The sequence below is a fragment of the Vespa velutina genome, chromosome 13 (genome assembly GCF_912470025.1).
Source record: "Vespa velutina chromosome 13, iVesVel2.1, whole genome shotgun sequence".
Classification (NCBI taxonomy): Eukaryota; Metazoa; Arthropoda; class Insecta; order Hymenoptera; family Vespidae; genus Vespa; species Vespa velutina.
Window position 1 is genome coordinate 970,001 of NC_062200.1, and position 14,090 is coordinate 984,090.

Sequence of the window (14,090 nt, forward strand, 5' to 3'; positions counted from 1 at the left end):
TTAATTGTATTAAAAAAATGTTTGGACCGAATTAAAATCATCTCAAGGTTATTGTAGGTATATTAACAATTTCAATTTTTTTTTCCATAGATTAATCATTGCAAAATACTCGAGTACATATATATATATATGTGTGAGTGTGTGTGTGTGTGTGTACATTGCATTACTATTTGTCCTTATAAATAAGTTAACCAGGTCAACGTGTGAAAATTGCAATTTTTTCGTTCTACTATCGAGTGGGATAAGTAGGAACGATGCTGGTAAATTCACATTCGATACTCTCGTGATCTCTTGAGCGAACGTTACGAACTCGTGTATGCGCGGAATCCTGGCGAGCATCCACATACGCTCGCGTTGCGAAGGTGGAGCTACTTTCACCAAGTAGCCATGTTCCACGATGCGCGGTGATAACTAAGAGCAGCCCACTTTGAGAGCTGCATTCCGAGTGCATACCGCGGTAGAGTGCACTCAGGCTCGGATTAAGTTCGAGGAATTCGAGCCGTTCGATGTTCAACGTGGAAACTCGACGGAGGGAGGGACGGGGTGAGGCTGAGAGGAAAGAGATGGAGAGAGATGGAGAGAGAGGGAGAAAAGTCTTTCAAGTTCGTTAAAAGCCTAAATTTAAAAGAAGATTAAAAGAAATATTTTACAAAAAGCAAAAGAATTATAATTTATCTATGGCTACCATTTAAATACAACATAAGAATTTTCATTTAATTTTGATACGTTTCGTATACTTAATCTTAAAGATAAAAATAATGGAAACGAATTGAAAACTTTGAGACAAGGTAATCATCAACAGGTGATATCCGAACGATACGTTACGATTCTCTTTCTTCCTTCGATATTCGAGATTTGAAATGACAAATCGGGCTTCCGCGTTGCGATCGTACTACGTAATAACACGTACTATTATCGCGTACAGCATCGCGGTTATCAGGCGTGTGCGTGAACTCGCAGAAGTCGTACTCTCGGCTCACTCAGGCAGGTACTTTCACCGAGTGTAACTGAATTTCTCGTGGTATTCGCTTTGTCCGGAGAGGATAGTAGCCATTTACTTACTTACTTACTTACTTACTTACTTACTTACTTTTACATTATCTTATGAGGAAAGAAGAAAAGGAAATAAAAGCTAGAAATGGGAATGTGGAAAGAAATGGGATATGAATTTTTTGAGGATTCGGAGTATCAAGACTAGTATCAAGGATCTGGAGTATGTCGTATGAGAACGTAACGTTACATGGCACGAGTTACATACCACGAGAAAGCGAGAGACCGACCACGAGGAGTGCTATGCGACTACATTGGAGAACTAGTTTGATCGTTTGGTACAACTCGATATAGTCCCGATATATTTATGTATATCGTATCGTATATACTCGTACATACGCGTGTCACGCATGAGTTTCGCATTAAAGGAAAATCGATCTCACGCTGAGACATATCTGTTCATCTTTAAGAATAAAAAATATCTATTTAACAGAATTTAACTATAAAGAACTACGAGAAAGAAGGAAGAAGGAACGAGAGACAAGGGGGAGAATGGGTTGTCACGTGCGCGTACAGTTATACGTTACAATGTGATCGTAGAGGATCACGAACCGTTAGCGTTACTCTTAAATTCGATTAATTCCATTGCTTCCAAAGCTCTTACTCTCTTTTCTTTTCTTTCTTTTCTTTTTTTTTTTCTTCATTTTTTTTTCTCTTACAAGAAGCAACGCGAGCGTGCGAATTAATTATGCAAGATTAAGCGACGAAGTTTAATCGACGAGAAACGTCGGATGACAGTGAGGGATCGGCTCGTAAAGAAAAGAAAAGAAAAGAATTGTTTCTTTCGGAACTACAACAAAGGAAGAATCTTTATTTCTATGGGTTATCCGGAGGGTTAGAGAAAAGGGTTGTAAAATGGATCGTTGTCTCGGGGCAACTTGTCTCGTAGAGACGGCGATGTTGAACTGGCGCGGTGCGGCGCTCGCAAATCGGGTACAAGGTAAAAGATTTATACGTGAGTGGCGTTCCAACGTCGGGCATCGGGTTTTATCGTGGATCGTAGCACGGCTTCATTATTCGTTTCTGGCACGTACGAGCGTTCACACCCGTTCACGGGCCACGATCTCGGGACTTTGCCAGCGAGTTTCTTTACTTCTCTCTTCTTCGCGAGAGAGGTAAAACGAAAGAAAACGGAATCAACCGTTCTCCATCGATTGTAGTGCCGAAGCTTCTCTTACTTCCTTTTTTTTCTCTCTCTCTTAGACTCCCTCTACCTCTCCCTCTCTCTATACCTTTTCCTGTTTAGAACAGGAAACGTACAACGAGAGTATTTCTCTAAAATAACTTCCAATCGACTTCTATACTTGAGTCGAATGGACGTTGAAGTTCTCTCGACAGGAGAAAGAAAAAAAAAGAAAAAAAAAATCAATCAAAAATGTTAAAAAATCCAAGAATACAAATCGCATAGATAGATTCGCGCAACGTACGAATCGGGAAGCGCGATTTCAGGGCTAACTCGAGAAGAACCGCTTTCGTGCGGTTAAAGTCCAGCTGCGCTGCAACGTAAATATGAAGGTCGGAAGACCGCAAACCCTTTTCCATAAATTGCTTTCTACAGTATATATCTTACGTCGACTCTTTACGTTCGTGAAGAAGAACGTCAACGTTGTACGAGAAAATGTCAATGATGATATATGTATGTGTAACCGATTGAAGTTTCATCATTAAATTTCTACGCGGCACGTGCTCGTAACGTAAAATTTATTAATAAAACGTTTAGAAACGAGATCGAACGTGTGATACTCATTCAAGGATATACGCCATGAATGCATACATAAAAATCTTATGAGTTACAATAATCGAAGAAGAAGATCATCCTTTTGTCTTTTTCTTTCTTTTCTCTTTTCTTCTTCTTTTTTTTTTTTTTTTCTTTTCTTTTTCTTTGAGGCGGCCCTCGAAATTCCTTTCGTTCAGGGCAACTTCGAGCCAAGAATTATAATCATCTTCTCGCATCCTCTCCAAATATATTTCGACCCTCCCGACGAGTTTTTTTTTTCCCTGACTAGACAATCCGAGGCAACAGCTTGAAAACTACAAAAAAAGAAGAAAAAAAAAAAAAAAAAAAAGAAACTCAAAAAAATGACAGACTTCTCAACGATTTTAATATTTTCATTTTGGATTTAAAATTTGCCGCCAAATTCCACGTTAAACGCGTCCAAGATATTTTTCTACGGTGTTTCCAAGAGTGGATTATTTGTACCGGTACAACGCGTAAAGGTCTCCGAAGACGAAGAACATTTTGAACAAGAACCGATCATATTTACACGGAGCAAACACGAGAGCCTTCGTGAAAGCTTAGAAGCGAGTATGCGAAATACAAGAAAGCGAGCGTGAACATGCACGAGGGATGCAACTGCGTGAAATAAGAGGAACGTGGGGGAAGGGGGGGACAGGTAAAGAAGTAAAAGAAGAAGAAGAAAAAAGAATAAAAGAACGCGCGTAATTTCAACTCCTAAATATACCTATCTATCTATCTATCTCGTACACAATAGCCATTTCTTTTTTGGAATAAAAAAATTTCTAGATGTTGTAACAAGCCTTAAGGGAAACAAAATGAAAAAAAAAAAAAAAAAAGAAGAAGAAAAAGAAAAAAATAAGAAGAACAAGATGAGATCTTATGAATAGAATGAAAAGTAAGTAGAGAGAGTCAATGATTCAAAGAGAAGAGCAAATGCGCGCTGGAAAAGACGCGGGCAAATCGCGCGGGAGATCGCAAGGGGGAGAGAAAGGTTTGCGCATGCGCATTCTCTTTGGTATGCACTGGTATGCGCCCACCTCCTTCCTTTCCACTCTCCTAGCCGTTTTCTACTGACACGGCTCATTCGATTCTGCTGCACGATGTAGAACCCTCTCCGTCTGCTCCTACGCGTACGCGTGCGTACACTCGAAAGAAGGAAGGAAGGAAAGAAAGAAAGAAAGAAAGAAAGAAAGAAAGAAAGAAATTCTTTAATACTCGGCGCGCCTTTCGAAAGGCAAAGACCCATTCATGGTAACGCGGTTATTTCGTTATTTACAAACCACGCTATACTCGTATACTACTATAGAAACTCACATTCCTTATTCAAGATTTATAAGCTATTTTGAGATAGGTTATCGAAATTATAAATATCGATAACCTATCGAAAATTCGAGATCCTAATGTTTTATTTATATCCTTAATGCATATACCTTTAAAAAGTTCTGTCAAAGCTTATCCGAAACTATAATTAAATATTATAAAATATCAATGCATTTGAAATATTTGATTTTAAAATACCACGTAGTCCTCTAACCTCACTCTAACGTATTCATTAAAATTCCAAGCATTCCTTAATTTTAATTTTTGCTCCGCTCGTTCATTGAAAGATAAGGATCATTGACCATCGTTGACTAATAAAAATACGACACGAATGATACGGAAGTATTAACGATATTATCGTAAGGAGAGAGAGAGAGAGAGAGAAAAGAATTATGAAAAACAACAAGTAAGAATATATTCCAAATATTTATAGGAATGATGAAAATAAATTTGATCCTTATATCTTCGATTTAATCAAAGGGAACCTGTCATTCATTTCAATAAATTCATAAATAATGTTGTAATTTTATTGATCTATTTGGTACCTTGTTATATTGCGAAGATCTATCTCGTGGAGAAAAACATGTCCCCTTGCACGTTCCCGCGTAATCCGATTAATCCAAATGTGACACTAAGAGGCGCGTGCGTTGCTCGCGCGACAGGTGGTCGTCGTTGTCAGTAGATAAACACTCGCGAAGAAAGAAGGATCTTTCGATTCTATCAGATCGAACACATATCACAATGCACCAAAAACTGTTTACTTCCGTAGGTACGACTTTAACTAACAATCGTTGACAATCGAAGTTTCTTCGATCATGCCACTGGAGTGTCGTGGGCGCGCGCGCGCGCGCGCGCTCACACGTACGTGGTGTACCGAGCGAACGAAAAATGCGCTACGCGGCGACGTTCGCATTAATGGAACGTATGTTATCCAATAAAACTTGTTCTTTTTTTTTCCTTTTTTTCTGTCTGTCTCTCTTTCTCTCTTTCTGTCTATCTGCGTCTCTGTCTGTCTGTCTCTGTCTCTCTCTCTTTTTCTCTCTCTCTCTCTTTCTTTCTTTCTCTCTGTCTGTGAAAAGAAATACCTACGGCGTGGGCGGATCGGCTGCCTTTGCCTTTTTTCTTCGCGAAAAAAAAATTGCGCGTGGTTATTAGGCGCAATGCGCGTATACACGTAGAAAAATAAATTGTAATAAAAGGACAAGACGATAAAGAGACGTATTAACGCGAGAAAGAGGAAGAGAGATATAGGTGAGAGAATCAAAGTAATAACGAGAGGAAAAGAACGATACGCGAATTAAAAGTAATAAACAACAATGATGTGTACGCCACGGAGGCCGGCGAACGACTGCCGGTTGCCGGCGTACGTCCTGCTCGACTCGGTTCTCCGAGGAACACCGAACAAGCACCGCTCGACTGCCCGATCTCAGCCGATTCATCTTTCGAATCAAACCGCGTATTTTTCTTTCGCGAATCTCCTAACGTGTCTTTTTTCGTCCCTTAATTGTAATGAACATTGTGTATTCAAAATTCTACGTAACATTGATTTCAAACGTTTATAACCTGTTTGTGAAAAATTCTAGCGTAGCTAAATAAGATTTGTTCTTTATCGAAACTAAAGAATGCGAAAACGTAATATAATAAGAAACGCATAACGTAATACCAAAAACGCGTCTCCGGTTTTATATTCTGGTATTATAATTCGTTATAATTCGTTATCGTTCGACGGATATGAAATGAATTGCGCGCTTTACTCGTCACAGAGAACTAACCTCCCTTAGATCGGTTTTTTAACTTTAGCCAAGATGCGAGATCAGTGGCGACATCCTATGAGAGATACGGCCAAATTCAGCATCAATTTCAGAGAAGAAGAATTTATATGAACGAACGATAGGGGGCAGGAGAGTACGTTAGGCTATCTGCGAAGAAGGCCATAGTGTGACGTAAACGACGATCTAAACAAGTATCAGCTGTGTAGCAGTCATTGTTCGTATCATCCGTATTGGCAGGCATACAAGAATCCTGTTTTTTCGTGGATTTATTTGCTTTGTACGGGGAACGTTGTTCGTAGGTAAAGAAAGAAGTAAGCGCGCGTGTGGATTTTCTAAACGTAAGGAGGAAATAAAAAAAAGGAGAGAGGCGAGAAGAACTTTCCCGTGCAACGTAATCGTGGCTGCGTGCGTGCTTCAGCCCCAGCCACAGCCCCACCAACGAACTCGAGAGGGACAATAATCGTGTGAAAAACGGGGCGGTACGCGCATAAGCCTGGCCTCGAGCGGCGAGTCGGACGACGGTGGACTCGCTCCGCCACCGCGCAAAAGGTCCCGTAGTTCTCTCCCGGCTACTCTAAGACCAGCGGACGAGCACCACTCCAATCCAGAGATGGAGAACTATCGGTAACGCAACGCAGGTTCTTTATTTGCCAGACACAGTTCGCGGACGCGTAGTCGGAAACACGGAGAGGACATACCCCTCTTCGTACGTTCACTCAACGACCCTCTCACGTGTATCTTCTTCCTTCCAGAATCTCAAGACGTATCGACGTCGGATTCCTTTCGTATGCGCTGTATCCCCGAGCGGTTTTCTTATTTATCCAAATTCTTCCGTCGAATTCTTATTGATTCTCTCTCTCTTTAATGCAAACTTATACGGTTTTCAAATTTAATCGCACAAAAAACAAAAAAAAAAAAAAAAAAAAAAGTAAATAAATATATCAAAAATAGAAAACAAAAAGATAGAGAGAGAAGATATTACATGTCAAGATAAAAATGTTACGCTTAGTACGCATATGCGTTAGTATTCCGGACAAGTATTGCAACCACGGTAACATTTCCGTGTGCATAACAGCGTAATGCAGCAGCAGGCCTCAAACGGTGGAGTTTCTTCTGGGCTGCAACAGAACGGAGCTACGGCTGACACTGGGGGACCACACGCTAATGGCAATGTGATACCGGAATCCGATAATGACATCAATGGTGTGAATGGGGAAACTAATCCAAGTTTAGGACCTCCAAAAATAATGGACAAAACTAATCAGGACATTGTGAGACTCATCGGGCAACATTTGAAAACTGTTGGGCTAGAGTACGTATTGTTTCTTTCTAATAATTCATTGTATTTTCATATGGAAAAACATTCTCTGAACATTCACTTCAATCTTGATTGTTCAATCCTCTAAGAAATAATTTATTATTTTCAATATTATTGCATAGATTTGAATTTATTTTGACGTTTCTTTTGTTTCCTTTGTGAGCATTTATCAAGAGAACTATTCTACCATACATGCTACTTGGCAAGAGAAAGTTATTTTTAGAATCATGAAATATAGTCACTAGTATCTGCTAGTTATATTTACTTCGTAATGATGTTGCTCCGAATGAATCTGTTGGTACTATCTATATAAAATAAATTTCTAGCAAAATATAAGTTTTTCTTTAAAATTCCTGTTCAAATTTCTTGTCCTTTGTTTGAACTTTTAACTGTAATATATCTTTCATGTTAATACATTTCCGTGAATTCTTTATAATTTTATTTCTAATATAACTTACAATTTGTTAGTAATAATAAACAAACATACAAAAATTTTTTGTTTTGTTTTCTTCAGCCGCACAGCAGATCTACTTATGCAAGAATCAGGCTGTCGGTTGGACCATCCAGCAGCTGCAAAGTTCAGACAGCATGTTATGGATGGAGATTGGAACAAAGCAGACCATGACCTTAATGAATTAAAGTCCTTTTTAAATGGTGCAAGTCAGAGCTTGGTGGTAAAGATCTTATTATTAAAATTTTTTTTGTATAATCATCTAATTTCTTATTCAATATTATATTACATCTTGATTCATGTTTATAGGAAATGAAATTCCTACTCTTAGAGCAAAAGTATCTGGAATATTTGGAGGAAGGCTTAGTACTAGAAGCTTTACAGGTTTTACGCAATGAATTGACACCCCTGGGCCACAATACGGGCCGTGTTCATCAATTGTCAGCATTTATGATGTGTAGCGGGCGTGATGAATTACAGGTACTCCACTTAAATCATTAAATCATGTCCATTATACGAATTAAAATTGTTATTTTAACACATTGTTGTTTTTACATTCTCCATAATAGTGAGCATAATCTAAATAGCAAATTCTTTGAGAATTCGAGTTTGAATACATATGTAGAAAATTCACAAAACTAACATGCAACTGAAAATTTGATCATTAGCAAATAGACACTTGTTGACAGACACGTGCAGGCTGGGATGGTAAAGGTTCAGCTTCCAGAGCAGCACTTATGGATAGATTGCAAAGGTATCTTCCACCTTCCATTATGCTGCCACCACGTCGGCTTCATTCATTGCTTTGTCAAGCAGTGGAAATGCAAAATCAGCAGTGCACATACCATGTAACGCATATGCAGGTATTTTAAAATAATAAAATTTACTGGAATGTATTTATTTCGTTATAACTTCTTACTTTGCATTTTCTTTCTTATGTATACTTATATATACTCATTTTCTGTTTTATGTTTATTATCGCCATTAATTAGACAAGTTTGGAAAATGTGTCGCTGCTTGTGGACCACAGTTGTAGCAAAGAACAATTTCCGTGCCATACTGTACAATTGCTGAATGATCATTGCGACGAAGTTTGGTATTGCAAATTCTCTCCTGATGGTCTTAAATTAGCCACAGGTTCTAAAGATATGACTGTGATTATTTGGGATGTCGATCCGGTAAGAGTAATACAATTAATAAATAAGTTCTAATACTTGAAAAAGCTTATTATAATGTTATACTTCGTGATCCATCTATAGGAAACCTTAAGAGTAACGCACAGAAAAACATTGGAAGGACATACATATGGCGTTGCGCTTATAGCTTGGAGTCCAGACAGTAGCCATCTTATTGCTTGTGGTCCTGAAGATTGTCCTGAATTATGGCTTTGGTGCGTGGATACGCCTGACTGTGAATTACGTGTTAAATTAACGCAAAGTACCGATGATTCTCTGACAGCCTGTGCCTGGCATCGAGATTCAAATAAATTTGTTACTGGAGGACTTCGTGGTCAGTTCTATCAATGTGTAAGTTACAATTTAATAAAGATATACAAAAAGAAAAATAATGTAAACCACTGAATTTAGTTGTTTACTATTGTCTTTTGTCATTACACTGTTTCTATAAGATCTTTATTATATCAATACAGGATACGGATGGTAATATCTCAGATTCATGGGAAGGCGTTAGAGTTAAGTGCTTATGGTGTAGAAGCGATGGAAAAACTGTTTTAGCAGCTGATTCTCATCATCGAATTCGAGGATATAATTTTGACGAATTATGTGATTTTACAATGTACGTCGAATGAATCTGTTTTTTTCATTAATTTTCTCGTTATGTTTACAATTTAATATAATTGATATTTTTTTTTATTTAATTGTGTATAGATTACAAGAGGATCATCCTGTCATGTCCTTTAGTGTAAACAAAGCGGATAGACTTGCTTTACTTAATGTGGCTAATCAGGGTGTACATTTATGGGATTTACAAGATCGTTGTTTAGTAAGGCGTTTTCAAGGTGTTACCCAAGGACATTTTACAATTCATAGCTGTTTTGGAGGTATCAATCAAGATTTTATCGCGTCTGGTAGTGAAGGTATGTTGAGTAAATTGATCCTATTGTTTTTCCAACTGAATGTACAAATGAATGTATCTTTGCACAAAACATTTCGCAATATTATTATTATTATTCTATTTTTTTTTATTTTTTTTTTTTATTTTTTTTTTTTTTTTTTTTTTTTTTTTATTTTTTTATTTTTTTATTTTTTTTTATTATTATAGACAATAAAGTGTACGTATGGCATATCAAGCGAGAGCTCCCCATAGCGACTTTAACAGGGCACAGTCGAACGGTTAATTGTGTTTCGTGGAATCCTGTTTATCATCAAATGATGGCTTCTGTATCTGATGATTGTACAGTTAGGATATGGGGACCAAGGTCTTCCTCTCCCGAAAAAGCTGATAATGATAAGACTGGTAAGCTTTATACAGATTTATTCTATAGACACAATTAATGTGTATATACTTCAACTTGATATTTTCCTTTACTTTAAGATCTTACATTATTTCATCACATACGAGTTATTGTCGTTATATTGTAGCATCGGTAGAAAGTGCATCCTCAAATAGCAGTGGCTGGCACGAAATGGTATCGTAGCGAATTACAGCACATCAAAATTCCCATGACTTCATGGTGTTCAAAAGACTGTTTTACTGAATGTCATGCTGACTTTTTCCTGCCCATCGCAATTATCCCTCTGTGCCTCACTATCATCAATTTATAGACCATCAATTAAATGTGGAGGTAAATGGGGGATATGGACGTTAGCAATAAACTGCTAACCAATAAAATGCTAATCAGATATGTAAAAATTTGGGAACTTATGTGTACGTTTCTTTTTGGTTGATTTACGGATTTTATATAATATATAATCCGTCTCACTATATCTCACATTGAGCTGTGTGATTTATTCATACGAGGTAATACTTGAAAATAAAAAGAGAGGAGCATAATAAAAAATAAATATAATATGTTATGGCAGTATAGAAACTAAAGAAATTCCGTCTTAGAATTAGTGTAAGGGTGAAGGTTTATATGCATGAATAAAGAAATTAAGAAGAGGGCAACCATTTGGTCACACTGTTTTGACAAGGATTATGTGAAATCTGTTTAATCATGCTAATAAAACACATTGTAAATAACAGTCGTACGTGTAGTGAATCTCTAACTCGTTTTATATTTCATCAGTGGAAAAGACAAGATCTATGTTTCTAGCATACAAACCGAACTTGACGTCTTATATCGAACGAGAATGCTTCATGTGATATGCTGTTAATCTTGAAAGGTTACTAGATGATTAAATATAGTGAACACAGAAAATAAGAGAAAAGAATTTCGAACTTTGTATATTGCCATGCAATAAAAAAAAGAAATAAATACAGGTTTTATAATTATAATTTTGTTTAATAGAAGGAACTTGGAGTGCAAAGATGAAAAATTTTACAAGTTTATCTCTATAATTTTAATACACAAAATCGAGTGTATAAGTAAACAATGTATAATTATGTTTGTATGTTTGTCTTTTAACTGCCACATTTTCAAAATAAAAACTCGATTCAAATTTCAATTTAATGCATTAAATATATCCAAGGCACGATAAACATTTTATGCATGACCTCATATCCTATAAAAATCATTTTTATAAACATACCATTTGGTTTTAATATTTAAAAAAAAAAAAAAAAAAAAAAAAGAAAAAAAAAGAAAAAAAAAAGAAAAAAAATTGCTGTATTGAAAAAAAAAAAAGCGAAAAAAAATCCCAACTTTTAATCCACATTAAATGTATCTAATCAGTAAGAATTTTTAATGGCAGTTATGGGACGAATTGTTAAAATCTTTATTTTTCTATAATAAGGTATTAATATCAATGAATTTGATATCTGTTAAAAAGTGATATAAGCATAAAGCAGAAGATATTTCAATGAGTATCCAAACTTCAAATATCTATCTGTAAATGCTGCTCATAATGTCCCTTTGCATGTTAACTTTGCTTTGCATGCAAAAAAAGATTGCTAACATACTTTACTATAATATACATGCTACTTAAACAAAATGCAAGAAAAAAAAGACAAAGAAATTTAATTTTGCACAGAGAAAGTGAAAAGATCTAATCATCCTGAAGTGTATGTATAAAAGTGCTTACTTTCATAGTAAATATTATATATATAAATATAAAAAGAAAAAAAAAAAAAAAAGAAGAAAGAAAGAAAGAAAAAAAATAATAACAAAAGAAATATCTGTAGTTGATGCTCCCATATAGTACTATTAGAAAAATATATTAATCACGATTATCATTTGCATTTACCTCTGGTGCCTTAGCACTTTATAAACTAACTAAATATTTCCAGCACTTTATCATAATTTATAATAGCATATATAATACGTTTCATACAGTTTACATTATGATGAAGTATAATGTCTATAAAATTGTACAAAAGTTCCACTCATTTATAAGTAACCTTTCGATTTAACTTAAGCATTCACGTGATGTTTTACAATGGCTTCTTCATATGCAGCCTAATATGTATAACTTTAAATAGATTATTATATCAATAGCAAACCATCTGTACATGGTCTGTCTTTTGTACTTTTCCTCACGATATTATAAAAAGCAATAATGAAGATTGTAGAGAGAAGTAACTTGTATATAGAAGATATACTACATGTTTGCTTTACGATTTAATATCCTTAATAGATAAAATACTGAGACAAATTAATGCCATTATTATTTGATAATTGAAAATATTATTATCTCTACAGACATCTCTGTTTAATATATAAATTTCACTCAGTTATATACTTCCAAAGTACGAATCATTAATCTATTACTATCTATAATTTTTCAGCTTTTTATTTTGTAACAGAAGAAGTTTTATACATAACTATATTTAATGCAATATGTTTTCAAGGCAATTAATAGTTATTAATGTTTAAATATACTGTCAATCGTTTAACTTTCTCAATATAGTTTTTTTTTTCTACAACAAAATAAAAAAAGTATACTATGATGTTTAATATTATTATGTGATGAAATAAATCAACGATAAGGAAACGAATGATATTTAGTATTTTTCGATTATGTTATTCTCTTTTTTGTCAATTTTTAAGCAAGAGTTACATTTTAGTTTGTTATCTGATATGTAAATAAAGTAATAAATGTATACTGTTTTATTATATAAAGAAAAAAAAAAAAAAAAAAAAAAGAAAAAAAAACAAAACATTGATGTGCAACAATGACTCTTATTGAGAGAAAATTTTGTTTTCATTTATAAAAATATCATTATCATAATTATTTCACGTGTACTTAACTCTAAAAGAGTACTAATAGCCATTATTATAGATTATTATGTATGCATTATTACAATAATGTATATGAAAAACACATCCATTGGAACCAATCAAAAGCTGTTAGTACTCTTATTACCATGTCCCATATACAAGATGTATGCATTGTTCTAAAACTATTACATGATTTATTAATGAATATCCAAAAAAAAAAAAAAAAAAAAAAAAAAAAGAAGAAAAACAGAAAAAGAAAAGAAAAAGAAGAAAGATACATATATAATTTTTGTAGATTTTGAATCCTTCTAATATATGAGATTTTTATATGTTGAAAAGGCCTCTTACTTTAAAAATAAAATGTAGTGAATTAATCAAAACAAATTCTACAGTTACTATGTACTTCTTTTGATTTGTAATTTTGTTAGAGATAATAGATGCATATTGTAGAGTGTTTTATATTACACGAATGTAAGATAGAATTGCTTTAAGAGTATGAAGTTATTTTTCTAACTATAAATTATATAAAATTCTAAATTCACAATTTGTTGGGCGTTCCTGCTTTCTTATAACAATAATTTAACTATTCTGTTTTAATGTACATTATGTTAGAATAATAATTAGCCTTCATAATGTAACTTATTTCATGTGTTATGAGGCATAACTTATTTCATATATTCCATAACATATGAAATATATATATAAAAATAGATTATATTTTAAATGCAGGTAAATTTTAAATGTATTATACATACATATATATATATATATATATATATATGTATGTGCGCGTGTGTGTGTATGTGTGTATGTGTATGTGTACACATTTACCTGTAAATACAAAGATTAATACAGCTGTCTGTAATGACATGGCCTAACAGGGCCAGAGCAACATTATTTGCACTGTACATTATAACAAATAAACTATAAAATTTTGGAAGTTTCGCGTAATATGAGATATAAGTCAGTAACGTTTGAATATCACTCGACCCAAATGTTAAATCAAATGAACATAAATTAAATATTTTCAAGACAATAGTTTAATTAAAAATTGTAACTCAAATTATACCATGAAAGAAAGGAAACATTATTAACATATTGTA

General features: G+C 34.4%; 2 protein-coding genes across 7 annotated transcripts in view; one reads left to right on the top strand and one right to left on the bottom strand.

Moving 5' to 3' along the window:
* Positions 1–5,851, bottom strand: part of LOC124953753 (protein expanded) — a 29,101-nt gene extending 23,250 nt beyond the window's left edge. For 2 of the 3 annotated variants that reach the window (XM_047505598.1, XM_047505599.1), the window contains exon 1: positions 4,654–5,851. The gene's annotated coding sequence lies outside the window, so the exon portion shown is untranslated. The remainder of the gene's footprint in view (positions 1–4,653) is intronic. The other variant, XM_047505595.1, reaches the window with a different exon arrangement.
* A 113-nt stretch (positions 5,852–5,964) lies between these two features.
* LOC124953760 (WD repeat-containing protein 26) lies at positions 5,965–13,260 on the top strand. 4 transcript variants are annotated; one of them, XM_047505620.1, is made up of 12 exons: positions 5,965–6,094; positions 6,180–6,504; positions 6,956–7,192; positions 7,713–7,872; positions 7,959–8,129; positions 8,339–8,512; positions 8,642–8,827; positions 8,909–9,175; positions 9,298–9,443; positions 9,536–9,744; positions 9,930–10,124; positions 10,250–13,260. In XM_047505620.1, exons 2-12 carry the CDS (start codon positions 6,491–6,493, stop codon positions 10,303–10,305), a joined length of 1,815 nt encoding a protein of 604 aa, XP_047361576.1. In that variant the 5' UTR covers positions 5,965–6,094; positions 6,180–6,490; the 3' UTR covers positions 10,306–13,260. The 4 variants fall into 4 exon arrangements, with proteins under 4 accessions (XP_047361576.1, XP_047361577.1, XP_047361578.1 ...); XM_047505621.1 differs by having other exon boundaries at positions 6,030–6,504; positions 10,203–13,260; XM_047505622.1 differs by having other exon boundaries at positions 6,031–6,504; positions 6,633–7,192.
* The last annotated feature ends 830 nt before the right edge of the window (positions 13,261–14,090 follow it).

Coding starts and splice junctions, on each gene's coding strand:
- LOC124953760 (XM_047505620.1), top strand. Junction 9,444..9,535: donor GAATTATGTGATTTTACAAT/GTACGTCGAATG, acceptor AATTGTGTATAG/ATTACAAGAGGATCATCCTG. Junction 9,745..9,929: donor TATCGCGTCTGGTAGTGAAG/GTATGTTGAGTA, acceptor TTATTATTATAG/ACAATAAAGTGTACGTATGG.